A 27,249-nucleotide genomic window follows, 5' to 3' on the forward strand; every position below is an offset into this window, starting at 1 on the left:
GGGACACCTCGGGCCAGCCTCCTGTGCCACACGGGGCCTCAGTGGTCATATCTGCTAAATGGGAGCAGGAAAGAAGGCTTGAGACAGAGTGGGGGTCCTCTGGGCTCTTCTGTTGTTCCTGTCTCTCAGCCATTCTCTTGTCTTCGGTCACTCTCTCTCCGGCTATCCCACTCACTGTATCAGACGCTTGTTTTGTCTCTGACTCTTGCTGTGTGGACTTGGAATCAGAAGCAGAAGGGATCAAGCACAGGAGGTGGCTGAGGGGACAGGGAGGAGAGGGCAGGGCAGAGAGGCAGCGAGCAGGAGCAGCGGCTGTCCTAGGGGGCGAGGAGGAGCGGAGAGTGTCCGAGAGTCTGGCAGGGAAGCTGGAAAGAGGAGGGAGACGCTGAGCTGAGTTTTACACCTGGCAAGTGCTGGGCCTTGGGTCTCCGTGGGAGCTGCCAGGCATAGGGTATGTGGGTGTGGAGCCCTCGAGCATGGCCCCCCGCTCCCGTTTCCAGACCGCCTACGGAAGGAGGAGAAGGGCCGCCAGGAGCTGGAGAAGCTGAAGCGGCGGCTGGATGGGGAGAGCTCAGAGCTGCAGGAGCAGATGGTGGAGCAGCAGCAGCGGGTGGAGGAGCTGCGGGCCCAGCTGGGCCGCAAGGAGGAGGAGCTGCAGGCTGCGGTGGCCAGGTGCGGGGTCCGGGGTAGAGGGTTGGCCCAGTGCAAAGCACTGCATCTGGCCTGCCAGTGTCGGGGTTGGGGGCGCACCCCTGCGAGACCCTCCTGGGCCGTGCACACACCACCCCCTCTTAGTGACCCTTGTGTAAAGTGGCCCTAGCGAGAGTTCCAAGCCCACCTGCTTAAGGGAAAGGTGGAACAAGACCCTGGTGTCCAGTAATTTGCAGGGTTCCAGGTGCAGAATAGGGGCAAGGACATGTGATTTCTTCTGCCTACTCAGCCTCTGGTCGCCGAGCTGCCCGGAGTCAGCGTGACTGGAAAAGTGGTCTGACCGTTTTAGCAATCATAATCATAATGACAGACATTCCCGATTACCAAACACCTACTACATCCCAGATACGGTGCTGGGTTTTTCAAATGCTTTTGATCCACTGTGCCTCATGCAAACAGACGCCCTTGGTCATAGGAAGAATGTGCTGCTTAGAATCACAGGAACACGGTGTGTGTGTGTGTGTGTGTGTGTGTGTGTGTGTGTTCGTGGGTGTTTGAGAACACACACCCTCGAGTCTGACTTCTGGGTTCAAATCCTGGCTCCTCCCCTTTCTGGTCATGTGACTTCACCAAGGGCCATCAACTCTGTGGTCTCAGTTTCCTCCTCTGTAAAATGGGGGTTAGTGTAGGAATTTAATAAGAAGGTGCGCATAATGCCCTGGCTGATGTAGCTCAGTGGATTGAGCACCAGCCTGTGAACCAAAAGGGTGCCGGTTGGATTCCCAGTCAGGGCACATGCCTGGGTTGCAGGCCAGGTCCCCAGTAGGGGGCCTCTGAGAGGCAACCACACATTGATGTTTCTCTCCCTCTTTTTCTCCCTCCCTTCCCCTCTACTTAAAAGTAAATAAATAATTTTTTTTTTTAAAAGAAGAAGGTGCTCAGAAAATTCTTGGCACACCCTGAGCCCTCAGTAAATGCTGGGTGTGTCTGTTACTACTTTTCATTATTTTATTCCTTTGTTCTTGTTATTTTTTATAGATTTTATTTATTTTTAGAGAGGGGAAGGGAGGGAGAGAAACATTGGTCAGTTGCCTCTCCCACAAGCCCTGACCGGGGAAGGAACCCACAACCCAGGCATGTGCCCTCACTGGGAATCGAACCGGCAACCTTTCACTTTGCTGGATGACACCCAACCAACTGAACCACACTGGTCAGGGCAGGACTTTCCTATTCTTGATAAGAAGGACCAAACAGCAACCCTGTGAAGTGGGCTCTTCCTGCCTCTCACAGGCCAGGAGCCTGCTCTTCAGAGAGGTAGTCACTTGCCAGGCAGGTGGCCCAGCAGGGGACACAAACCCCTGTCAGCACTGCGCCTCCACTCCGCCTCTCTGTGCCAGAGGCTGTGTCCGGTAGGTGTTATGAGGCAGCTGTCTGGGGTCGGCTTGGCCAATCACTGACTGTATGCCGGGGCACACACTTGTCCTGCTCTGCACCTCGGTTTCCTCATTTGGCTCCAGCATTAAGTGAGACCAGAGAGTAAAGGGCTGGCATGTGGCAGGAGCTTAGCAACTGTCCCTGGGATTACTGTTTGTGTCATTCCCATTTTGTAGCTCAGAAAACGGAGGCTCTGAGTACTAGAGGCCCGTGCCCAGGGGCAGAGCTGGATTTGAACCCCAGGCCGGTCACCCCAGAAGTCCACATCTCGCCTCTTCGACCCCAGAAGTCATCCCTGCCCTTGTAACTAACTCCATGGTTCTCATCCGCCCCCAGGGTGGAGGAAGAGGGCGGGGCCCGGGCCCAGCTGCTCAAATCCCTGCGGGAGGTGCAAGCAGGACTGGCTGAGGCCCAGGAAGACCTGGAGGCTGAGCGTGTGGCCAGGGCCAAGGCGGAGAAGCAGCGGCGGGACCTGAACGAGGAGCTGGAAGCCCTGCGGGGCGAGCTGGAGGACACGCTGGACTCCACCAATGCTCAGCAGGAGCTCCGGTGAGACGGGCCGCCCAGCGGCAGCCAGCACAGCCTGGGCATGAGCAGGGGCGGTGGAGGAAAGGAGGACTGGGGTGAGACTTCTGCATTGGCAGAAAGGTTTAGTTACTCGACAATTGTTTATGGAGTGCCAGCTCTGGGCCAACCTGGGGACAGAGAGGAGTCAGGCCCAGGCATTGCCTCCAGTAACTTCTAGTCTGGGGGGAGACAGATTGGGGTGAAGAACAGACCCCTTCCAGAAGAAGCATGCTTTAATGGAGTAGTGTAGCATGTAAGAGAAGGCCTCTAAGCCACCTCTGTCGGAGGGGGTTCAGGAAGACTTCCCCGAGAAGGAGCCTTTCGGATGGGGTTTTGAGAGATGAGTAGGAGTTCACCCCTAAAGCCAGGTTCCTCCCACAGCATCAATGTCCAGATCCTTTACAGAATGTAGAGTGAGGTCCCCGTCCTTGGAAAGAAACAATAAACAAAAGCACAACCAGCTGTTGGGGGGCTCCCTCCAAACCCCTGCCTTCCTCTGTTCTGAAATTCTGTTCTCTGTCCCCTTCCCCCATTCGAAGGTCCAAGAGGGAACAGGAGGTGACAGAGTTGAAGAAGGCTCTGGAGGAGGAGACGCGCATTCACGAGGTGTCGGTGCAAGAGCTGAGGCAGCGCCACACCCAGGCGCTGGGAGAGCTGGCGGAACAGCTGGAGCAGGCCCGGAGGGTGGGTTAAGGCAGGAGTCGGGGGCGGTGTTGGGGGCTACAGGAAGGGAGGGAGGGAGGGTGGGATGCTGGGTTGGAGGAGGTGTTCTTGGCAGGTTCTAGGCCAGCCCATCCATCTGGGGTTCTTTCCTCCCGTATTCCTATCCTTGTTTTATCTTCATTGATCATTCACTAAGTCTGTGCCACGCTCCAGAGATCATACTAGGAACCCAGCAGTGAGCAAAACAGCCAACAATCCCCTCCCTGTGGAGCTCACGTTTTGGCAGGAGAGGCAGAGTGTAGACAAAATAAACACAATCGTAATGAGCATGGGGGTAATAAGTGCTATAGGAAAATGATGAACAGGAAAGGGGGATCGGGTGCTGAGTTGGGGGTTGTGACTTTAAATAGAGGCCATGGAGGGGTTGTGTGAGAAGGTGACATCTGAGTGAAAAAACGAAGGGAGCTGAGGGTTGAGCCAACCCAGCATCGGGAAGGAGGTGAAGTCCAGGCAGAGGCAATAGCCAGTGCAAAGGCCCTGCGGTGGGAATGTGGCTGGCTTGGTTGGTGGGGGAAATCATAAGTCGTCGCTTGTTTCTCTCCCCTGCCAGGGCAAAGGCGCATGGGAGAAGACCCGGTTGGCTCTGGAGACTGAGGTGTCTGAGCTCCGGGTGGAGCTGAGTACCCTGCAGACCACGCGTCAGGAGGGTGAGCAGCGGAGGCGCCGCCTGGAGTCGCAGCTGCAGGAGGTGCAGGGCCGGGCTAGTGACGGTGAGCGGGCGCGCGTGGAGGCTGCGGAGAAGCTGCAGCGAGCCCAGGTGAGCCGGCAGGTGTGGTATGTGCTGTGTGACCTGGAGAGAGGTGCCTGCTCTCTCTGGGCTTCTGTTTGGTCCCTTCCAACTTTTCCAGCATGATCACATGTGGCTAGCTCGTATTTGCTGAGTGGTTATCATATCCCAAACACCCTGTGTATTTCACTGAGTCCTCCTGACTCTCTTTCGATGCCCGTGCTAATATGTTTTTAATATTTTATTTATTTATTTTTAGACAGAGGGGAAGGGAGGGAAAAAGAGAGGAAGAGAAACATCAGTGTGTGGTTGCCTCTCATGCGCCCCCTGTTGGGGACCCGGCCCGCAGCCCAGGCATGTGCCCCGACTGGGAATCGAAAAGGCAACCATTCGTTTTGCAAGCCTGCACTCAATCCATTGAGCTACACCAGTCAGGGTCCTGTATGTGTTTTTTGTGGGGGCATACGTTTTCACTTCTCTTGGGTGCACACCTGGGAGCGGAATTGCTAGGCAACGTGGAAACTCTATGTTTCACCGTTTGAGGAACGGCCAGACGGTGTTCCACAGTGGCTGCAGCATTCACATTCCCACCAGCTGTGTGGCAGGGGTTGGAGGTGGAGGAGTAGATGGGGTGGGCTGGGTGGAAGCCGCCTCTGGAAGGTGCCCCTCTCCCACAGGCTGAACTCGAGAACATGTCTGGGGCGCTGAGTGAGGCCGAGTCCAGAGCCATCAGGCTGAGCAAGGAGCTGAGCAGCACGGAGGCGCAGCTGCATGACACCCAGGTGACCGCAGCCCCCGCTCTTCCAGCACCCAGCCCCTCCCACCCTTCCACCCACCCCTGACGTCCATTTTTTCTTCCATCTACAGGAGCTACTGCAGGAGGAGACCAGGGCAAAGCTGGCCTTGGGGTCTCGGGTGCGGGCCTTGGAGGCTGAGGTGGCAGGGCTGCGGGAACAGCTGGAGGAGGAGGCGGCTGCCAGGGAGCGTGCGGGCCGTGAGCTGCAGACTGCCCAAGTGCAGGTGAGCAGTGCTGGAGAGGGGACCTCAAGGGGACACTTAGTCCCCCACCCCGCTCCCCCTGGTTCCCTGGCGCAGAGATGGGCCCCTTGCTCAACCGGCCAGAGCCCAGCCCTCTGGGTGCCAACCTCCCCTCCGACTGTCCCTCAGCCCCCACAGCCCGTCTATGCAGAGCCCTGGCATTCCGTCTTAGCCCTACTTTCCGTCCATTCAGCCCCAGCCCTGCTCAGGCCTCCTCCTCTGTCCCCTGAATCCTCATCTCAGCCTCCCTGCACGCCTCCCTGCCTCCAGTCTCTCCTCTTCCGGCTCGTCTTCTACATGGCCTTTCTACCCCCAGAGCTGACCCTGCCCTTCCCTGGCTCACGGGCTCCCCAGCTCCCCCTGGACAAAGCTCATGGCTCTCAGCTGGGTGCCGGAGGCCCTGCCTTCTCTGGTCCTTCCTTCGCCTCTGGCTGTATTCACTTCTCGTGTCTGCTTCCCCACTTCACTTGCGAAACCCTTTTCATGCTTCAGGATTCCGTGATTGTGGGAAGTCCCTGGCCACCTATCTCTGAGCTCCCGTGACCCATCTTTCTCCCCTGTCCCCACTCCAGTCATCCTGGGCTGGAACACTCTGCCCAGGAGTCCTCCCACCAAATGGAAGGAAAACTCCTTTAAAGTGGGACTTTGAGTTAGATCTGGTCCCCAACATAGGCCAACCGAGAGCCTGATTTATGGGAGGCCTTGAGAAATGCCTGTTGAGTGAATGAGTGTTCAATGCATGCCTACAAATACCCTTCTTCTACTGGCAAACTCCTATGCATACCTTAAGTTCCATCTCAAACGCCACCTCCTCCAGGAAGTCTCCCTTAAATGTTCTAAACAGATTCTGAAAGCCTCCTGAGGACTCCCATGGCTCCCAGACTTCTGCCTTAGCCTCCATCACTCTGGCTGTGACACTTAGTACTCTCCGTCAGACTGGGGGTTCCCCAGGGCAGGGCCCTGGTCTGATTCACCTTCTGGGTCTCAGCAGAAATAATTTTAATCTGGTGGAAAAGCTGGGGCTCACAGAGCTCACAACCTCAACCCCATTCCGAGGCAAAAGAGCCCAGGGCAGGGAGTCATTTTCTTCTTCAGGCCTCAGTCTCCTCATCTGGGAAATGGGGCGCTACTGGCTCACACCTTGGTCACAGCCACGACTGCCACCCACCCTCTCTATCCTCCCCATCAGCTCTCAGATTGGCGGCGGCGCCAGGACGAGGAGGCAGGGGCACTGGAGGCCGGGGAAGAGGCTCGGCGCCGGGCAGTCCGTGAGGCCGAGGCCCTGACGCAGCGCCTAGTGGAAAAGACCGAGGTGGTGGAGCGGCTGGAGCGCGGCCGCCGGCAGCTGCAGCAGGAGCTGGATGACGTCACCATGGACCTGGAGCAACAGCGGCAGCTCGTGAGCACGCTGGAGAAGAAGCAGCGCAAATTCGACCAGGTGCGCCCGCGCGGTTACCCCGCAGGGATGCCGCGATGCCAGTCTGTGCTTCCTGTCATCATCGTGGGCAATCAGGGATGTGTGGTATCCCTGCTCCACTGTGAACTTGAAGGGGACCCTAGGACAAGACACTTCTCTCTGAGTCTGTAAAATAACACGCCCATCCAACCTGATGGATGGCTCTTGTCCCGGAGTAACTACTGGTAGCACCCCCTATACCCCCAAACGTGTCCTCTAGGTGCACCAAAGGGTGCTGGTGAGGATTAAATAAAAAAACACATCCTCCTTCTCCTGCAGGCTTACTGTGCTTCCGGCAAACTGCTTTGCCCATTTCGGCCTCAGTGTGCCCATCTAGGAAACTGGGATAATATCAAGCATCTGGAAATCTGAGAATGAAATAAAGATCACAGAACCCCAGACATTATGGGACGACATTCGCATCTGGCAGCCCGACCCTGGCCAATGCGGCTCAGTTGGTTGGAATGTCGTCCCATAAACGGAAAGGTTGCGGGTTCAATTCCTAGTCAGGGCACAGGCCTCGGTTGCGGGTTCAATCCCCAGTTGGGATGCGTATGAGAGGCAACTGATCGATCTTTCTCTCTGACATCCATGTTTCTCTCCCTCTCTCCGTCCTTTCCCCTCTCTCTAAAATCAATAAGCATGTCCTCGGGTAAGGATTAAAAAAAAAAGTTCCAGCAACCCTGAGTTTTGAATCCCAGCTCAGTCCCTTTCTGGCTGTGTGGCTTAGGAAAATTGCTCCACCCTCTCTGTGCCTCAATTTTTTAATCTAGAAAATGGAGACATCATTATTTTGCCTTCACTATTGAAAGATATTTTCGCTGGATAGAAAATTCTAGGTAAACGATTTTATTCTCTGAGCCCTTGGGAGCAACCGCTCCACGATCTCTGGCCTCCATTGTTTCAGATGAAAAGTTAGCAGATGTTGAAATCATCGTTTCCCTGGGGGTCCTGTGACGTGTTTTTCTAGCTGGCTTCAGTTTTTTCTCCTTCTCTTTGGTTGTTAGCAGTTTGACTATCCGTGCCGCTGTGGGTGTTGTATGTGTGTGTCCTGCTTTGGGTTTGCCAGGCTTCCTGGCTGGGTGTTTTTGATCAAAAGTGTAAATTTTTAGCCATTATTTCTTCAAATATTTTTATGCACCATCTTCCCTCTTTCCCCTTCTTCTCAGACGCCAAATACCTGTGTGTGGCTGCTTAATGCCGTCCCAAAGTTTGGCACGGCATTTTCAGTCTCCGCTTTGTATCCTAGAATTCTTTATGAATCCTTTTCATATAAATCTCTCTTTTGGTGGGCTTCTTTCACTTACAATATTTTGAGATTCATCCATGTTTTTGCATGTAGCAATAATCCATTCTGGGTTTTGTCTTTTTTTTTTTTTTTAACTTACTGCTGTGTATTGTTCCTGTATAGGCAAATCACATTTTGTGTATCCATTAACCTGTCGGTGAACGTTTGAGGAGTTTCTAGTTTGGGCTATTATAAATAAAGCCTTAGTCTTTCTGATAGAATGCAGCGGTTTTCTTTTCTTTCTTTTTTTAATTAGTTATTTATTTATTTTTAGGAAAGGGGGAAGGGAAGGAGAAAGAGAGGGAAAGAAACATCAATGTGTGGTTGCCTCTTGCGCGCCCCCTGCTGGAGGGCTGGCCTGCAACCCAGGCATGTGCCCTGACTGGGCATTGAATCCGCCACCCTTTGGTTGTTAGCCTGTGCTCAGTCCCGTGAGCTACACCAGCCAGGGCTAAATGGTATTGTTTTTCTTTCCATTTCTGCCTCTAGGGAATAGAAATACAACCAACTTTTGTATATTGATATTGTTTCCTACAACTCAGCTAAACTCACTGATTAGTGCTGGTAGATTTTTTTTATAGATCCCATTGGGCTTTCTTCCAGTTCTTCTGGGACTCCAAACACATGTGTGTTTGCCTGCCCGGTGCTGTCCCGTGGGTTATCAAAGCCCTGTTAGTTCTTCTCTTTCCTTGCGCTGTTTAGAGACTTGTTCTCGTACTAATTTTTCTGTGTCCACTCTGCCCTCGGTTTCATCCAGTGACTTTCTCAGTTCGGTTATCATGTTTTTCAGTTCTGTTTGGTTCTATTTTACGGTTTCTAATCCCTCCCCAAATCACCCTGTCTCTTCGCCTGCTGTATCCATCTTGTCCTGAAACTTAACATAGTCCGTCTGCAATAGTGTCTGGGTCGTGCGTGAATCTGTTTTCATTGACTGATTTTCCTCTTGACTGAGTCCCACTCTCCTCCTTCCTTTGCCTGTATTGTTTTATTCTTTTCAATGACTGTGTCTTAAAAAAAAAAACAGTAAATGTTGAAGTACATTTTTATTTTTTAAAGACTTTTATTTTTAGAGAGAAGGGAGGGGAGGGAGAAAGAGGGGGAAACATCAATGTGTGGTTGGTTCTCGCGCGCCCCCTACTGGGGACCTGGTCCACAACCCAGGCCTGTGCCCTGACTGGGAGTCAAACCAGGGACCCTTTGGTTAGCAGGCCTGTGCTCAATCCACTGAGCCACACCAGCCAGGGCACATTTTTAAAATATAGGTATATGTTTTCTTTCTACCACTACTCCAAGAGGAAGAAATACCCTTTCCTCTGTTCGGTGTCTAGAGTCAGGGGCTGATGAGCTTGATCCATCCAAGAGCTGAGCTGGTTTGGAACATGGTTGCGACTTGAATCCCTCTACCTTCCTCATGTGTCCCTGCCTCTGTCTGTCTGTCTGTCTCTGTCCCTGGCTGCTCCCTCTTCCCCAACCCCTTGTACACTCCCTTCAGCTAATCTATTTCCCTCACCCCATCTCCCTCCACCCGGAAGCTCCTGGCTGAGGAGAAGGCGGCCGTGCTGCGGGCAGTGGAGGAGCGCGAGCGGGTGGAGGCCGAGGGCCGGGAGCGTGAGGCTCGGGCCCTGTCCCTGACCCGGGCGCTGGAGGAGGAGCAGGAGGCACGTGAGGAGCTAGAGCGGCAGAACCGGGCCTTGCGGGCGGAGATGGAGGCGCTGCTGAGCAGCAAGGATGACGTCGGCAAGAGCGTGAGTGGGGGTCCCCTTTCCCCAAGACACCCACGTGACAACTGTGTGCACACATGTGTGTTGTCCCATGCAGAACATGTACAGACCCAGTAATTCAAGTCAAGTGTTCATGCACAAGCACAGAACAGGAGCAGAGCTGCTGACCAAACACATGTGTCCACATACACATAGACCATGAGGAGAATCTTCCACCGAACATACATGCACACACACAAAGCATGAGAGTGGCTCAGCAAACATACATGTTCCCGTGTATATACATGGAATGTGAGGGGACTCTTCCATTGAACACACATGCTCACACGTACACATAGAGCATGCAAATCACATCACACGTGTGTGTGAATACTCAGATTCAGAAAACATGGAGAGAATTTATTGCAACACACAGCTGGGAAAACTTCAAGTTATTTGTAGTGAGTCCAGAGACCCTTCTTGGGGGGATAGGCTATTGATGGGACAAAGTTTGATTCCTTCAAGCAAACAAAGTTGATGGGCGGTGCCACATAGGAAGGGAGACCAGGGGTCCTTGAGGGGGTCCTGCGCAGTCACAGTCCCAGCCCTGTGGAGCCACAGTCCCGCGTGGGAGGCGGTGTGGCACAAAAAGACAGGCAAACACATGTTAAGTGACCGCCATGACTAGGGCTGTGTTGAGGGGGGCTCAGTGCTGGGAACATGGGCAGCAGGGAGGCCCTGACGGGTCACGGGAGGCTTCTCTGAGGAGGTGACAATTATAGTGAGATGCGAGGGAAGGGGTCTCTGAGAATTCATAAGCCCAGACCTGTTCCACAGGGCATATGCATTTTTAAATAATGTGTACCTCCCTGAAAAGTCTGGGAACTCCCCCAACCTGAAAAAAATAGAAGGAAACAATGGGGAGTCTGGCAGAAACAAACCCTGGCAGGTCTGGAGTCACACCTTCGACCCATTCCCACACCTTCCGGAAGATGCTGTCCCGGTGAGGTGCGCTCACAATCCAAAATAACCCGTCACCCGTGAGAGTCAGCTGACCCAACAGACTTGAATTAGACTCTCAAGGGCTTCTGATAACAGAATGATCATGCTTAGGTTCTTAATAAAACATTTCACGACACTTTGGAATGAGACATAGTAAATAGGTGCCCAGGAAATGATGAAGGAGTGAGTGAATGAATGAATGAATGAATGAACGAACGAACTAGGATGGGCACATGACTTGGGGTCCCCTTCCCCTCTCCTAGGATAGATCAGGATCCTGGCCTCCCCCCACCCCAGGCACCCTGCTACCCCGTGCTCACTCTCCTCCCACCCCCCCACCCCCATAGGTCCACGAGCTGGAGCGAGCCCGTCGGGTGGCAGAACAGGCAGCCAGTGACCTGCGGACGCAGGTGACAGAGCTGGAGGATGAGCTGACGGCAGCTGAAGATGCCAAGCTGCGCCTGGAAGTGACTGTGCAGGCTCTCAAGGCACAGCACGAGCGTGACCTGCAGGGCCGGGACGAGGCTGGGGAGGAGCGGCGGCGGCAGCTGGCCAAGCAGGTACCAGCAGGCCAAGCAGAAGGCTGGGCTTTGGGCTTTACAGGCGGCAAGCAGGCGGGAAGTCTCGCCCACCCACCTGCCTGCTCCCTAGTGTTTCTACTCAAGTCCGCCAGCCTCCTGCTCCCCAACCCATTCTCTTCAACCCATTCTCCCCCACCCCGCAACCCTAGGCCCCAGCAACCCCCACATCTCCATGCACTCATCACGTGCTCACTGACCAGCTTGTCCACCCCTTCACCCACAGCTTCACTCCCTCCTTCACTTGCTCTTCCACCTGCTTCCTCCGCTGTTCCATCACGCTCCCACTCTGCACCGTTCATTCGTTTCTCTCCAGTCCTATGGACCGCGGCCGGCAAGGCCCTGTGCTAGGTGATGGGTGCTGAGCGTGGGAGGGGCGGGTCCGCTCTGAGAGTCAGGAAGACCCCGTCGGGGCCACGTGGGCCGCAGACTGGAGGGGAAGAGACTGGAGCTGGGAGGCCTGGAAGGAGAAATGGAACCGGTGGCCCAGGCTGGGGGTCTCTGGGTGTTTTTATCACCCCTCATCCAGCCATGGGTGAAGGCCCAAGACTTTGTCCCCACTCCTGGCGCTCTGGGGAGCCACAGGAGGGCCATGAGCAGGGGAAGGGCAAGATCAACTCTGATACAGGGAGACCCTTCTGGAGCCCTGCTGGAATGGGCAGGAGCGGGGAGATGGCAGCGGCGGGGTGGGGGTGGGGGCGCGGGCGGGGACTTGACGTGGGGCGAGGCAGGAGCAGGAGGAACCGGGCCACAGGCCTGAGAGGGGGATGAAGGGTGGGCATTGCTGTCACTGGCACGTACAGGGAGCTTGGGCCTCCTGTGCCCTGAGCTCACCCCTGCCGCCTCCCCACCCCAGCTGCGGGATGCAGAGGTGGAGCGGGACGAGGAACGCAAGCAGCGCGCTCTGGCGGTGGCTGCCCGCAAGAAGCTGGAGGCGGAGCTGGAGGAGCTGAAGGCTCAGATCTCGTCGGCGGGGCAGGGCAAGGAGGAGGCGGTGAAGCAGCTCCGCAGGATGCAGGTGAGGGGCGGGGCTTAACCGGGCAGGGGCGGGGCTGAAGCCCGGGTATGGGCGGCCCCACCACCGCTCTGGCGGCCCTCTGGCCCCTCCCTCTCTGCCCCACCAGCGGCACCCAGAGGTGTCGCCATCCTTATAAACATCCATGTCCCGAAGGCTCACTTGGTTTTTTTAATATTTTTATTGCCTTTATTTAAAGTATTTAATTTTTAAGTCCAATTCTCCCATCTTATTTAAAATTGAAATGGAAATACCTTAAAGTTCCCCCCTGTTATGAAAGATTATGAAAGTTATATTTGTTTAGAAAAAAACTTTTTGGATGATAATGAATCAAGTGAGTACTTCGATTGTGACAAATGGCGCAGCTCCGGCGGGGTATTGATGATGAGGGAGGCTGTACCTGGGGGCAGGGGACCGATGGAAACCTCTATGCCTTCTGCCCAATATTGCTGGGAACCTAAAACTGCTGTAAAAAACCAAGTCTTTAACAAAGCGAAAAACATACAGAGCCGGGCTGTCCAATACCGTGGGCCCCAGCCCGGTGTGGCTACTGGGCATGGGTAATGTGCCAGGTCCAAAGTCCTCCTTACATGCTGGAGTCTGAAGACTCTGTACAAAAAAAAAAAAAAAGTAAAAATATCTCAATAATTTTTGTTATGATACATGGAAATAACATTTTGGGTATATTAGGCTAAATTAGTGTTCAAGCTCATGTCCCCGCTGTCTTTTTACCTTTGTCACGCAGCTACTAGACGATGTGAACAGTTGTGCCCGCGGTGTATTTCCGCTGGGCAGCACTAGGATAGAAAGGTCCCTCCCAGAAAGTCAAAACTGCCACTCTGTCGTCCCTGAGAGGAAACCCCTACCCTGAAAAGCCACTATTAGCAGCACGCAATATTAATGACAGTGATAACCGCCCTACTACCTCAAGCCCTCTGCTGTCCTCACGGTAGTTATTAACAGCTAGGCACTGTTCTGTTGTGAAGATACAAAATGGGTTTTTTAAATTATTTTTTTTAAGATTTTTTTGTTGTTGTTAGAGAAAGGAGGGAGACAGAGAAACATCAATGTGTGGTTGTCTCTCGTGCGCCCCCTACTGGGGATGTGGCCCTTGACTGGGAATCAAACCCGGGACTCTTTGGGTCGCAGGCTGGCGCTCAATACGTTGAGCCACACCAGCCAGAACTGGAGTGGGTTTTTAAACGGTAGTTTGTCTTTCATTTTTCTTTATTTTAAGCACCCTTGAAGAGAAAACCCTTATGCTGGCATTTTTACACACTCTCTGTAGGATAGCCGGGTAGCAAAGCCGCTAGAAATGTAAGCCCTGAAACAGGATAGCCTGGGTTCAAGTCCCGGCTCTACCACTTGCCACCCCGGCCATTTGTAAACCTCACTGTGCCTGAGTTTCTCTATCTGCCCACGGGGGAAGAAAATTGTTCCCCCCTCACCTGGAGTTGGGAGGATTATGGGAGCCAGTATGTACATAAAACAGGGCCTGGCCCAAGATAAATACCAGCGAGTATTTACCATCACGATTATTTCTGCACAGTCCAAATATTATAACTGCTTTAGGCTTACTTTAATTTTAAGGGACTTCTTTTTTTAAAGAGGAGGCAGCTGAGGCCCAGAGAGGGGAAAGGCTGGTTCAAGGTCTCACAGCAAGCCGCCGGGGGCTGGTAAGGAAGTCCAGGTCTGCAAGGCCCAGGAGGAGCTGAGGAGCCCCCACAGGGCTGCTGTGAGGGTGCCGGGCTCCCCACGAGTCAGGACCAGGCTGACCCGCCCACTCGCTCCTTCTGCCCAGGCCCAGATGAAGGAGCTGTGGCGGGAGGTGGAGGAATCGCGCACCTCCCGGGAGGAGATCTTTGCCCAGAACCGGGAGAGTGACAAGCGTCTCAAAGGGCTGGAGGCGGAGGTGCTGCGGCTGCAAGAGGTGAAGCCAGGAGGGGCGGGGTACCGGGTGGAACGTGGGGGTGAGAGTGGGCAGAGCCCTGTGGTGGGTGGGAGGTCGGGATCCACCTACGCCAGTCCTGGGGGCATTAGGGAGCCCTGGCAGAGTTCTGAGCAGGGTCTGCTGTAGGGCCTGATGGAGGACGGACAGGAGTGCGGGAGTGGGAGGCAGAGAAGCAGGGAGACTGGGGAGAGAGGATGAGTCCTGAGTCTGGGCTGTGGGGACACAGGAAGAACCAAGGCAGAGAGAGCAAAGGGGCAGGATGCGCGTGGCTGTGGGTGGTGAGGGGTCAGAGGAGGTGAGGAGACACCTGGGGGGCCTGGCCACCGAGACTGGGGAAACCCGGAGCGAGCAGGTTTGAAAGGAGGCGCTGGAGCTCAGTGGGAGGTGCTGAGGGTGAGAGGCCTGGGGGCGGACAGCTAGAGGTGGGCGGGGCTCACGGGCCCAGGAGACCGATTTAGGAGACTTGCGTCTGTAGATTGAAGTTCACACCAAAGTCACCCAGGACTGGCGTGTCCATGTGTTCACTAAAAAAAAAAAAAAGGCCGAGAGACTTGAGGCGTGAGAGGCAGGTGAGGCTGGTGCCCAGTGCCCCCCCACCCCCTGCGCCCCTGCTTACCACCCCCTCTCTCCCCGTCGTCGCTGCAGGAACTGGCTGCTTCAGACCGCGCCCGGCGGCAGGCCCAGCAAGAACGGGACGAGATGGCAGATGAGGTGGCCAATGGCAGCCTTAGCAAGTGAGTGGCCCGTGGGAATGTGGGGCAAGGTGCCCTCCTCTGGCCGTCCTGCCATCTCATCCCGCACCCACGGTCATGTTCTCCTAGGGCAGCCATGCTGGAGGAGAAGCGTCAGCTGGAGGGGCGCCTGGGGCAGATGGAAGAGGAGCTGGAGGAGGAGCAGAGCAATGCAGAGCTGCTCAATGACCGCTACCGCAAGCTGCTCCTGCAGGTGAGACCTCCCGGTCACCCCCTGCCAGCCCGGGTCCCCACCTACCTGGGACCTTACCTTCTGTCCTCTTATTCAACGGATATAGGAAAAGGGAATGTTTGAGTTGGGTTTTGAAGACTGAATAGGAGTTCTCAAGGACGGGGGTGAGGGGGAAGATTTTGATGCCTCCATTCACTTACTTGTATTTATGAGGCTTCTCAAGGGCTGAATCCAGAGATGAGCTATGTGGGGTCTCCGTCCTGCAGAGTTCCCTGGGGAAACAGGCATGGGACTACACTGGCACATTTTAGGGTGGCATGTGTGACAATAAGATGAATTCTGGGCCTGGAGGGTGGGGGAGGGAGAGTGAAAGAGAGAGAGAGAGAGAGAGAGAGAGAGAGAGAGAGAGAGAGAGAGGAAGTGAAAGTTCTCTTCGAGAGTTACCAGAAGGCATTTGGAATTTGGAAGAAAGGGTACTTGGTGACTTTTTTTTTTTTTCTTCAATGCATTCATCGATTGCTTCTTGTATGTGCCCTAACCAGGGATAGAATCTGCAACCTTGGCCTCTCAGGAGGATGCTCTAACCAACTGAGCCTCCTGGCCAGGGCCTGACTGGGGCCTAACTGCATAAGCAGGAGCTAGGCAGACACAGAAAAGCATGTTTTCATTTGTATGTTTATTTATAGAATGCTTTCTGAGGCTTCAAGAGGCCCAGGTCCTATTCTGAGTGATGCTGGGGACTTGGAGATGGATCATTTCAGGTCTCTGCACTTCAGGACATCCTAAGTGCAGGAGGCACACGACCCCAATACAGAAGTACTGATGAGCGTGGAGGGAGCCCAAGACACTGAAAACTTAAGTGGGACGCTGACCCAGCCTGGAGGCTGGGGCTATCAGGAAAGACTTCCAGAGGGAGGCGATGCCCGAGGACTTCTTGTAAGAAGTTAAGAGATTGCCAGGCAGACAACAGAGGGCTGGGATTTCCAAAACGAGACCTATGTTTCCATTATTTCATTAATTTGTTTTTAGATTTTATTTATTTTTAGAAAGAGAGGAAGGGAGGGAGAAAGAGAGGGAGAGAAACATCATCGTGCAAGAGATACATCAATCTGTTACATCTTGCATGCCCCCAGCTGGGGACCCGGCCTGCGACCTAGGCATGTGCCCTGACTGGGAGTTGAACCAGCGACCTTTCGGTTGGCAGGACAACACTCAGCACACTGAGCCACACCAGTCAAGGCTGGTTTTCTTTTTTGTTTTTTGTTTTGTTTTGTTTTGAACTTAACATCTCCTCTGTGACATCTATACCTGTGCTCTTAACATTGCTGAGAACCCTGACGGGACGGACACAGCTGATGATAGAGTTAGAATATCCTGTTTTTAATCATTTACTTTCCCCCACATTACGTGCACAGTGGTCTCAGAAGCACAATGTGAACACTATCACTGCCAATGTAATTACTGTGGGACAATAATCTTGTCCCTTCTTTCTGTTTAAAAATAGTTGTATTGCCCTGGCTGACGTGGCTCAGTGGGTCGAGTGCCAGATAAAATCTTTTTAAAAAGCACTTAGGAGTCAACCTGGACAGGCTCCCACTGGCCCCAAATGGAGCAATTTGAGCTTCAATAAGGCTAATAATCACAATTGCTTTAAATCCACCAAATTTGTCTTAAAGCCATGATATTTTTTAAAATTTCAAAAAATTAGTCACTGTTGCCCTCGCTGGGTGGCTCAGTTGGCTGGAGCATCATCCCACACACCAAAAGGTGCAGGTTTAATCCCCAGGTGGACACATACCTGGGTTGTGGGTTCGATCCCCAGTCAGGACACATACAAGAATCAACCAATGAATGCACAAATAAGTGGAACAGCAAATTGATGTTTCTCTCTCTGTCTCTCTCTCCCCCCGCCCTCAAATTACTACATTTTCAAAAGTAAAAAAAAAAAGACATATAATTTTTTAACTGGCAGGATTCAACTATAGGATCTAGGGAGGAACCTTTGAGTAATAAAACTTGAAAGAGGGGCAAGGAAGTGATTACTCTAAAACCCAGGATAATGTGGCTGTTTTAGGGGGATGGGAGGGACTGTTATTGGGGCAATACATGTAGGGGCTTCTGGAGTTCCCAGCTTCTGTGTCTTGACCTGAGGGGGGGTGACAGTTTTCCTCTTATTAACCTATGAAGCCATGTACTTGATCAGTTTTTGACTTTATCACAGTTTTAATTTCCAACTAAGAGCTTTACAAAAAAAAAAAAAAAAAAAAACAACCACAGAGCCCTGGCTGGTGTGGCTCAGGGGATTGAGTGCCAGCCTGTAAACCAAAGGATGGCCGGTTCGATTCCCAGTCAGAGCACATGCCTGGGTTGCAGGCCAGGTTGCCAGTAGGGGGTGCACGAGAGGCAAGCACACACTGATGTTTCTCTCTCTTTCTCCTTCCCTCCCCCTCTGTCTAAAAATAAGTAAATAAAATCTTTTAAAAAAAGAAAACAGAAAATGCTAATCGCTACGTCAATGAGTTCCTATGAGGGTGATACAAAGCGTGAATCAGACTGGATCTGACTCATACCCGAGTTCCCAGCACACGGCCTCCCTCGAGTACGAGCTGAATAAATAAGCAGGAGCTAATTGGGGGTGTGTTTACATGCTCTCCGTGTAGTAGCTGCTGTTCATTGAGCTGGCATTTCTCAGAATGATCCTGCCTATCACTCAGCACCACCTGAGATGCCTGTTAAAAAAGTGCATCCACGGACCCTGCTCCAGACCTGCTGTAGCAGAATCTCTGGAGGGGGAGCCGCTTGCTCTGCATTTTTCTTCACAAGTTTCCCAGATAACCCTGTTGCAAAAAAAAAAAGTGATCATCCTTTGAATAGACATATTCACAGTTGGGTAGACTTTATAGCATTTAAACAAGTTAGTGATAGTCTTGTGGACTTATTAAAATAGCAAAAATCCATCCAAAAGGTTGAAACCCAGGGCTGGGCCCTGACCACTGTGGCTCAGTTGGTTGGAACGTCCACATGCAGAGCAAAAGGTCACGGGTTCAATTCCTGCTCAGGGCACATGCCTGGGTTGTGGGTTCGGTCCCCATTCTGGGTGCGTATGAGAGGGGCTGCTGATCAGTGTTTCTCTCCCTCTCTTTTTCCCTCCCTTCCCCTCTTTCTAAAAGTAAATAAATAAAATCTTTTTTAAAATGGGCCCAGCTATCAGGACCATAATAAAAACAAAACAAAACAAAACAAAAAAAATCCAGGGCTGGTACCGCTGCTGGCTTTTAAGTCAATTTGGAAAAATGCACACTCACATGTGTTTGAGTATTTTATGTGTGTCAGGCTTTGCGCTCTGCACTTAACAATCTTCAGCTCAATTAATTGCAGGTGTCTGGATTTACCTGCCACCTTCCCTCTGAGGCTCCACAGTGATATCCTGCCCTTCTCACTGCTACAGGTGGAATCGCTGACCACAGAGCTGTCTGCCGAGCGCAGTTTCTCAGCCAAGGCAGAGAGCGGGCGGCAGCAGCTGGAGCGGCAGATCCAGGAGCTCCGGGAGCGCCTGGGCGAGGAGGATGCTGGGGCCCGGGCCCGCCAGAAGATGACCATCGCCGGCCTGGAGTCGAAGCTGGCCCAGGCTGAGGAGCAGCTGGAGCAGGAGTCCAGGTAGGTGGGGGAGGGGTGCACAGCTGGAGGGTGACACCCACATGGTGGTCAATGAGAGAACAGGGAGTTGTATTACAAACACCTGGTTTAGAAACATCCCAAAGGCATCATAACATTAATGGTGGCTGAGTCCCTATATCATTTAAGATGCTTTGGGCTACAAGGATCTGCACTTCTAATACAAGTATGATTTAAACAGTAATGTAGCAGTTAGCTATAGCTGCAAAACAAACCATCCTAAAACGGAGTGGCTTAAAATAACAACTGTTTCCCTGAAATCTCTATAGTTTTATTAATCAATGTCACCACAATCAATTCAATTAAGAGTTAGTATTTACAGCCCTGGCAGGTGTGGCTCAGTGGATTGAGTGCCAGCCTACAAACCAAAAGGTCACCAGTTCGACTCCCAGTCAGGGCACATGCCTGGGTAGTGGGTTGGGTCCCTAGTGGGGACCCATGAGAGGCAACCAATCAGTGCTGGTCTCACACACTGGTGTTTTTCTCCCTTGCTTTCTTCCTCCCTTCCCCTCTCTCTAAAAATAAATAAATAAAATCTTTAAAAAAAAGAGTTAGCACTTACAACATGCGTAATAAGATTGAACACATTTTCATATGCTTCCTGGCATCTTGGATATCCTCTTTTGTGAAATAAATACCTGCTTAAGTCTTTTGCCTATTTAAAACAACAACAAGAACAATTTGGCTTTTTATAGATACTTTTAAAAATCCTCACCTGTAGAGATGCATATTGATTTTAGAGAAAGAGGAAGGGATGGATGGAGGGAGGGAGAGAGGAGAGAGATGTGAGAGAGAAACATCGATCGGTTGCCTCCCACACATGCCCTGAGTAGGGATTGAACCTGCAGCCTTTTGGTGTACAGGACGATGCTCCAACCAACTGAGCCACCTGGCCATGGCAACAACTGTTTACTCTCGCTGACGAGTCTTTGGACTGGCTGGTAGGGTCTGCTGATCTGAGCCTCATGGGTCTCACTCATGCACCTTTGTTCACCTGAGGGTGAGCTAGATTGCTGTGCCGATCTCGGCCGGGCTCTCCGATGTCTAAGGCCTCACCTGGAACAACTAGGCTCCAGGCCAGCCCAGGATTGTTCACGTGGCAGAGTCAAGCTTCCAGGAGTGCGGGACAGTGTTAAAGGCTTCTTGGGGCCTAGACTCAGGACTGGTACAACGTCACTTCTGCTGCATCCTGTTGCTAAAGTGTGTCACTTAGCCAGCTCAGATCTAAGGCAATGGAGAAATGGACTCCACCTCCTGATCAGAGCAACTGCAAAGTTATATTGCAATCGTGGACACGGGAAGGGTGACAGTTGAAGCCATTTTTGTCATCAATTTATCACGCAGGATTCCTTTTTCTTTCGTGATGAGGAGCTGGGTGGGTGAAAGCTGGCACGGCTATGGGTCAGTGTCTATGTAGTTCCCTTGGTCTTTCCCTTATGGTCACAAAATGGCTGCACTTGAACCCAACATCACACCCACACATCCAAGTTCAAAGCCAGGAAACAGCAGCCGTGTGGGGCTGAGAGAATTTCCATCTCCAGCCTTTGGAACAACTAGGAACACCCGCCAATGTTCCCAGTTAAAAATGACTGTGCCGCCCTGGTCGGTGGGGCTCAGTTGGTTTGAGAGTTATCCTGTAACTGAAAGGTTGTGAGTTCGATCCCTGGTCCAGATGCATATGGGAGGCAACCAATCGATGCTTCTCCCTTGCATCGACGTTTCTCTCTCTACCTTCCCCTCTCTAAAAAAGCAATGAATAAATGACCTTGGATGAGAAAAAATAAATAAATAAAAGTAAAGAACCACTGCGCTAATAAAACTAACAGAATACTGTGTCACTAACCCTAATGAGTGTCACTATTTCAATGCAGTAGATTTTTCTACACTCAATACTGTTCAGTAGCAATAATAGCAGTTTCCATTGATCGAGGACTTCCTACATGTCAGATGCTGGACTCGGGTACTTGTATATACACATGTGAATCACACCACCCTCCTGAGAGAAGGGCCATCGTTACCCCCGTTTTACATATAGGCGATCTTAGGCAAAGATGAGCTGTAAATCCTGGATGTCAGATCTGTCAGTCAGTTCCTCTACCATTGTCTGGTGGACAAGAGTTTTGTTTTATACCAAAAAGCATATAAGGCTCCCTTTTGCATTCATTCATTCAACAAGCATGCGCTGAGAGTGTCCTGCTCACCCTCGCATGCCTGGGCACTGGAGAAACAATGAAGAATGAGACAGGGAGGTCGTGGTCTGGCGGGATTCCCCCGCCGAGCTAGACTCAGGAATTTTCTTTATCTGTCTGTTCTTCAGGGAGCGCATCCTCTCGGGCAAGCTGGTGCGCAGGGCTGAGAAGCGGCTTAAGGAAGTGGTGCTCCAGGTGGAGGAGGAGCGGAGGATGGCAGACCAGCTCAGGGACCAGGTGAGCAGCTGACGTCGCTAGGGAGCAGTTGGGGTGGGAGAGGGCACTGACAGAGAAATAGCAAAACATGCGTCTCTGGAGGTGGGGAGTTTCCATCACGAGAGGCAGCGTGCAGGTGCAGCGCCGGAAGTGAGTGCAGATACCGCCCCCGGGCTTGGTGCCATCGAGAAGAGCTGGGACCAGGGACTTGGCGATCCATCCGTAAACTCTGGAATCTGGGAAAGCTGAGCTTTCTAGGGGCCGAGACAGCCAAGGAGAATTTAGGCCAGGGCTTAACTAACAACACAAAATGTTCCCTGGGTGCTTTCGACGCATTAGGCCCTCTGTTCAACACATAGTGGGTACTGCGTTTATTTTTCATCCGAACACTATGGCAGTGTGCTGTTACTTTCCTCCTGTAGTCAGACGAGAAAACCAGGGCACAGAAAGGTGAAGCGACTTGCTGAAGGTTATCTAGCCACAAAGAGATGGAGCCAGGGTTCAAACCCCAGCCCTGGCTGCTGAGCCCATGCTCTTAATTTTTGAGCAGTTACCGAATCCCAAGCCCTGTGCTGGCTGCTGTTTTAAAAACTTCATGCTTGTCATTCTCTCGCCAGCCCGATTTCCAACGTGAGGACACAGGAACTTGAAAAGGGGGTGCAGTTGGCCCCAAAGTCACAGTTAGTGGAGACAGCCTAGATCAGATCCCGGGTCTGTCCGGCTCTAGATAGCATCACTGTGGCCTTAAGAGCTCAGCTGTATTTTGTGTGCCATTCATTCCACAAACAACTGCTCAGCAGCCATTGTGTGCCAGGCGCTGTGCTGGGCATTGGAGACGTAGCTGAATGAGACAGAGAAGGTGCCTGGGCTCACGGAGCTCCCATTTTCAGCTTAGGGAAGAAAGACACAAGAAACCTACAAACCAGCAAAGACAATTACAGATCGTGACAAGGGCTATGAAGAGAAAAGGGAATGAAGAACAAGGGAGACACTCCTCTCTTAGGAGGTGACATTTGAATTGAGACCTGAAGGAACAGCCAGGCAGAAGGCGCACCGGGGACGAAGGCCCAGGGGTATGGAAAAGAGCTCGGAGGGTTTGGAGCAGAAAGGTTTCCAGGATGGCTAGAGAAAAGGATAGGGCGGTGGGGCAGATTGAGTGATGAGAATGAGGCACCCCGAGATGTGACCCGGCCTCCTCACTCCCCCAAAGATGGAGAAGGGGAACCTTCGCGTGAAGCAGCTGAAGCGGCAGGTGCAGGAGGCGGAGGAAGAGGCGTCCAGGGCTCAGGCAGATCGCAGAAGACTGCAGCGGGAGCTGGATGACGTCACAGAGACCGCTGAGTCCTTGAACCGCGAGGTGACCACCTTGAGGAACCGGCTCCGGTATGGCCGCCCTGCACCTGCATGCCCTCACTCCATGAACCCCTGACTTCCCTCTGTGTGTCCCCCATCTCCCTCTGTCCCTCTGTCCCCCCGTGTCTCTTTGTTCCTCTGTCTCCTTCATTCTCTGTCCCCTCATCTCTCTCTGGCCCCACCCCGGCCCTTTGCCCATCTCTCTCCGTTTCTCCCTGTCTCATCATCTCTCTCCCTATCTCTCTGTCTCTCACTTTTCTCTCTGCTCCCGTCATTTAATCTCTGTCCCCTGGTCTCTCCTCCTCCCCACAGACGTGTCCCCCTCACCTTTACCACTCGCACCGTGCGCCAGGTCTTCCGACTGGAGGAGGGTGTGGCATCAGACGAGGAGGCCGAGGAGGCAGAGCCAGGGTCTGGACCACAGCCTGCAGAGCCTGACGGGTCCCCAGAAGTGCAGCCCCAGTGACCTCTCCCTGCTCCCAGGCCGTCAGCCCCTCCCTCCCTGGCCCTGGCAGGTGCTGGTCCCATGAACCCACCCTGTGGCTTCTTGCACTTTGGAAATGGCGCCACCTGCTGGCACCACAGCACTTACCAACCCCACCCCAGAGGGCCCCCTGAGACCTCCTGTAAACACTGAGGAGCCTGGGAGCAGGGAGGCAAGGACTGGGGCTCTCTCCCTGGAGTGCAAAGTCAGGTGTAGTCGGCACGCTGTGGTCTCATACAGCTCCCATCCTTCCTTCGGTTGTTAACGGTTTTTGCTAGGATGGAAGCGTGCCCCCCCCCAGCCCTCTTCAGCCAGGGCTGCCCGTGGCTCTCCTCCTCAGCCCCTCCCTCTCCCAGGACTCCACCGGCCTTTGATTCTTGCAGAGGGGCAGGATAAGGGGGCCTATATTGCCCCCTCTTCCCATGATCTGCCCTCCCTTCTGGTTGCTATTGTGTGATCACAGTTCATTTGGAGTTCGCAGAGGGGCTGGAAGAGTCTCCCTGACCCTCCAGCCTCCAGCTGTGGCAGAAATAAACTCCAGCCCTGGCTCGACCCCACTGGGGTGGTGTGTGTTCCTGCAGGGGGGCGGCGTCTCTGATGGGTCCAGGTGGGCACCAGCTCCCACCTGCTGGAGCTGCAGGTGGGGCATTCTGCTGGTTCTGATCACAGCTGGCCCATGCCAGTGGCCCGCCTGGGTACTGGACATTTCCCACACCCCAGCCTCCTACTCCCTCTGAGCCATTGCCTCCGTTGTGCAGATGAGGAGACCGGGGCTCAGCCGCGATGTCCATCACTCCAAACCTCCCAGTCTGTGAGTGCCGGCAGGGTGCTTGCTGTACTCTGGCCTCTGGCTGACTCTCAAGTCTTTGCAAAACTGACAGCAGTGGCTTTGTTGAGTCTGCGACCATTTACTTAGCTGTGCTGAGCACGGGACCTTAGTCTCAATTCTCAGCACAACCGTTAGAGGCAAGGATCTTATTGGTTTTCAGCACCTAGGACAGTGTCCGGCTGCTAGTTGGCTTTCAACTATTTGCGAGATCACCCCGGCATGGCCTTTTAAGCATGGCAAAACAAGCCCAGAGAGGTTGAGTGGCTTGCCCAAGAACACACAGCCACCAAGAAGTTGAACCCATGCAGACTGGCTTCACAGTCAGTGGTATGGAGTGTGCTGCCGTCAGCCGCTGAATACGCAAGGGACCCAGGTCCACTCCGCCCCTGGGGTCTGGTCATCCTCACTGAGGAGCTCAGGTCACCCAGGTGCCCTTACACTTTCCATTTAGGGGTGTAGGCAGGCACTCACCCCAAATCACAAGGTGAGAGCCAGTGATCAAGGGGATGTCTGGGCCCCCAAAGTGCACACCCATGCCATTTTAATCTGACCCCTACTCTGGACGACCCAACCCTTCTGTCTACCCCCAAAACTCCCCAGCCCCAACTGGAAGGCCTTCCCAGCACACAAACAGGACGCAACTTTTAAATGAAAAGGAAACTTTAATTTTGGTGGGGAATGAGAGGGTGGGTGGAAGGGGGCATGACACTTTTTCTTTGGAGGGGTGACATGCGGCAGCTTCTGCATTGGGCGGTTCATGCACCCAGGGTGGGCGTGGGGGAGGCTTGGGGGAGGGGCCGTGCCGACCCCTCCCTCCCTGCCCTGGGGGTGGGCTGAGAAGACCCGCAGTTAGCACCAGAGTTGGACGATTTGCAGACCTCCCCTCCCCTCACTGACTCCGGACACCCGCCCCCATCCCTGAGAGCGCCCCCTTGCCACTCCACCCCCCTACACGTGGACAGGCCAGGCCCGCCCCACCCACATTTGAGTGAGAGAAACTTATTGCTGTGTGTGTTGGGGACAGGGAGCCGCTGAGCTCAGGAAGCCCCCCGCCATTCATCCCTCCCCAGTCGCCCCGCCCACGCCCCGTGCCCGTGCGTTCCCGGAGCGCAGGAGCGGCGCGACGTGCGTGCGGGGAGCGCGTCATGCAGCGCATGCGAGTAGTTGCGGGCACCCTGGCGGCCGGGGGAAAAGGGAAGCGGGACTTGGAAGTCGTCCCTTTAGCTCGCTCTCTCCCTCCCCGAATCCCACAGTTTATTGATTTGGGGGGGATGAGAATCACGTGTTGTAGAGGCTTATGATGATCGTGGTTATTTTTTAAAAGCTGAACTAAAAAGCTGGGTACGTGTGGCAGATTGGCGAGCAGGGTGGCAGGGGGGAGACGTTGGGAAGAGGTCTGTACCCTTTAGAAAAGATCCTCACCCCCTTCCCCCTCCCCCCGCACCGTGAGAGTCTGGGGAATCTGGGGGGGAGCTTTTTTTTTTTTTTTTTTAAGAAGTTAAACCCTTTGGCAATATAATCAGTCCCCACCCCATACCCTGGTGTCTGGAGCCCCTAGCCCTTTGCCCCGCCCTGCTCCCCGCAGAACCTGCCCCACCCCTCACCCCTGATTCGCCAGGGTTTAGGGTCCGAGGGAAGGATGGGGGGGGACTCAAAATGCCCCTTGCATAGGAATCTTTGCATCAAGAATCGTGCTCAGTGACCCCCCCTCCCCAAGCCCTCGGGTGAGGAATTGGGGCGGGGAGTTCCTGAGGCTGTGGGACCAGAGGGAGGAAGGTTGCTAATTCTGTGGACCCCCAGCTCCAAAAGGGGGGTCCTCTAAGGATTCTGGGACCCGTGTGATCTCCGGGCGTAGGGGAGGTAGCGCATCCTTGAGCCAGGATGGGATATGAGAAGTGACTTTCCACCCGTGGACGTGGCAGGGCGAGGAACGCGGGACTGGGATGCCAGCCCGAGTGGGTAGGTTGTTTCCTACGCCCCTGATGTTCCAGTGTCCGGCCATTCGGGCACGGTCTCTGCTTTAAATGGAGATGCTTCTGACCTAAACCAACGGTGTTCTGGCCAAGCAGTAGTAGCATCTGCACTTACCGGCCTAGGTGCAAAGTGCCACGAAAGACAAAACCTTTCCAGCGTCTGTCCTGGCACTGGCTAAAACCTCAGCACACCCGCAGAGGCACTAACACGACCCTCTGGGAGACAGTGGTGTCCATGAAGAGGGTACCTTTTGGGTACCATTTAAGGGAAGATGCTGTTGGGGGGCAGGGTTGGGCATTAGAAAGGAGGAGGTACCCTGGAAAGGTCAGGTTCCCCAGAGTTGCAGACAGGTTGGGCCCATCTGGGAAATTCTAGTGACAGGGGAACCTGAGGTGGATGTCTGATGCCAGAGATATGGGGGTGTCTGGTGGTTTGAGGCGTGAGGATTTGGGGGTGTCCAGGAAATGTCCGACATGGGGAAGATTTTGGAGCATCCCAAAGGCTGAAAGTGAGCTGCAGAGCGCGGCCACCTCTTGGAGGACTGAGAGGTGCAGGGATGCACTCCAGGGAGTGGGTGGCGGTGGGGGGCAGCATCTGTGCGCAGAGGCTACGTTCCAGGAGTGTGTGGAGGTTTGGGGGGATGCGGGGTGCCAGGGTCCGTGTCAGGAATTCTGGGTGCAGGTCTCATGTCCTGGGAATCTGGAGGGCATGTTGGGGAGTTTTGTGTGCTAGGGCCAGACCACCCCAGGAGTTCTGGGGTGGGAGGTCTGAGTCCGTGCTGCAAGAACCGAGGCGAGCAGGTGGGGGCGGGGCGGGGGCAGGACGAGAGGGTGCAATTCACCAGGACCCTCCTAAAGGCTGAGGGAGCAGCTTTCCACAGCCCCCTCCCCCACTACCATCTGAGCTCAGCTCCGGTTTTTGGCTTGGGTCACTGTTCCTCCTCCCCCTACATTGTCACTAATTATTTTTTAAAAATCAGTTCTTGATGGGTTGCCCTCCTGGGGTGAAGGGCAGGAGGCTAGGAAACCCTCCTGTGGCTTAAAGGCCAGCCCCACCCACTTGGGGTCCCCACCCCTTCCCAGAGTGCCCCTTCCCTCAACCGTGTGGCATGCAGCCCCCCGGCGCTTATTGCTGAGGTGGAGTTGTGGGGGGAGAGGTCCAGGTTGAGGGAGGCATGCAGAGTAGGGGGGAGGTACCCAAATGTAACTGGCATAATTTGGACGTATTTACACGAGTTGATGGGAGGGGGTGTCCTATGGCTCATGGAGACCTGAGAAGGCTTTATTTGGGGGGTGGGGCGTAGAGTGAGGGACATGGGCTTTGGCCCCTCCCCTCCATCCTGGGGCCCAGGTCGGGGTGAGGGGCCCGGGGGTGTCTGCTGGCGTGGTCGTCCCCGTTGCATATTATTAATGACTTTGATTTTTTTTTTTAAAAAAAACCCTTTTCCCCAGCCCCCCCACCCCCAGCTCCTTTGA

General features: G+C 53.7%; 1 protein-coding gene across 7 annotated transcripts in view; it reads left to right on the top strand.

Annotated features, from left to right (window-relative positions):
• MYH14 (myosin heavy chain 14) overlaps window positions 1-23,523 on the top strand; it is a 79,676-nt gene extending 56,153 nt beyond the window's left edge. For all 7 annotated transcript variants that reach the window (XM_045200251.3, XM_045200255.2, XM_053914890.1 and 4 more), the window contains 17 exons: window positions 501-672; window positions 2,422-2,634; window positions 3,192-3,336; window positions 3,926-4,132; window positions 4,780-4,884; window positions 4,970-5,122; window positions 6,330-6,578; window positions 9,417-9,629; window positions 10,934-11,146; window positions 12,021-12,182; window positions 13,981-14,109; window positions 14,776-14,864; window positions 14,952-15,075; window positions 18,503-18,711; window positions 21,047-21,155; window positions 22,345-22,517; window positions 22,800-23,523. In XM_045200251.3, coding sequence (XP_045056186.2) covers window positions 501-672; window positions 2,422-2,634; window positions 3,192-3,336; window positions 3,926-4,132; window positions 4,780-4,884; window positions 4,970-5,122; window positions 6,330-6,578; window positions 9,417-9,629; window positions 10,934-11,146; window positions 12,021-12,182; window positions 13,981-14,109; window positions 14,776-14,864; window positions 14,952-15,075; window positions 18,503-18,711; window positions 21,047-21,155; window positions 22,345-22,517; window positions 22,800-22,953 — 2,819 coding nt within the window. In that variant the 3' untranslated portion in view covers window positions 22,954-23,523. The remainder of the gene's footprint in view (window positions 1-500; window positions 673-2,421; window positions 2,635-3,191; window positions 3,337-3,925; window positions 4,133-4,779; window positions 4,885-4,969; window positions 5,123-6,329; window positions 6,579-9,416; window positions 9,630-10,933; window positions 11,147-12,020; window positions 12,183-13,980; window positions 14,110-14,775; window positions 14,865-14,951; window positions 15,076-18,502; window positions 18,712-21,046; window positions 21,156-22,344; window positions 22,518-22,799) is intronic.
• The last annotated feature ends 3,726 nt before the right edge of the window (window positions 23,524-27,249 follow it).

Source organism: Desmodus rotundus, chromosome 12 (genome assembly GCF_022682495.2).
Source record: "Desmodus rotundus isolate HL8 chromosome 12, HLdesRot8A.1, whole genome shotgun sequence".
Lineage (NCBI taxonomy): Eukaryota > Metazoa > Chordata > Mammalia > Chiroptera > Phyllostomidae > Desmodus > Desmodus rotundus.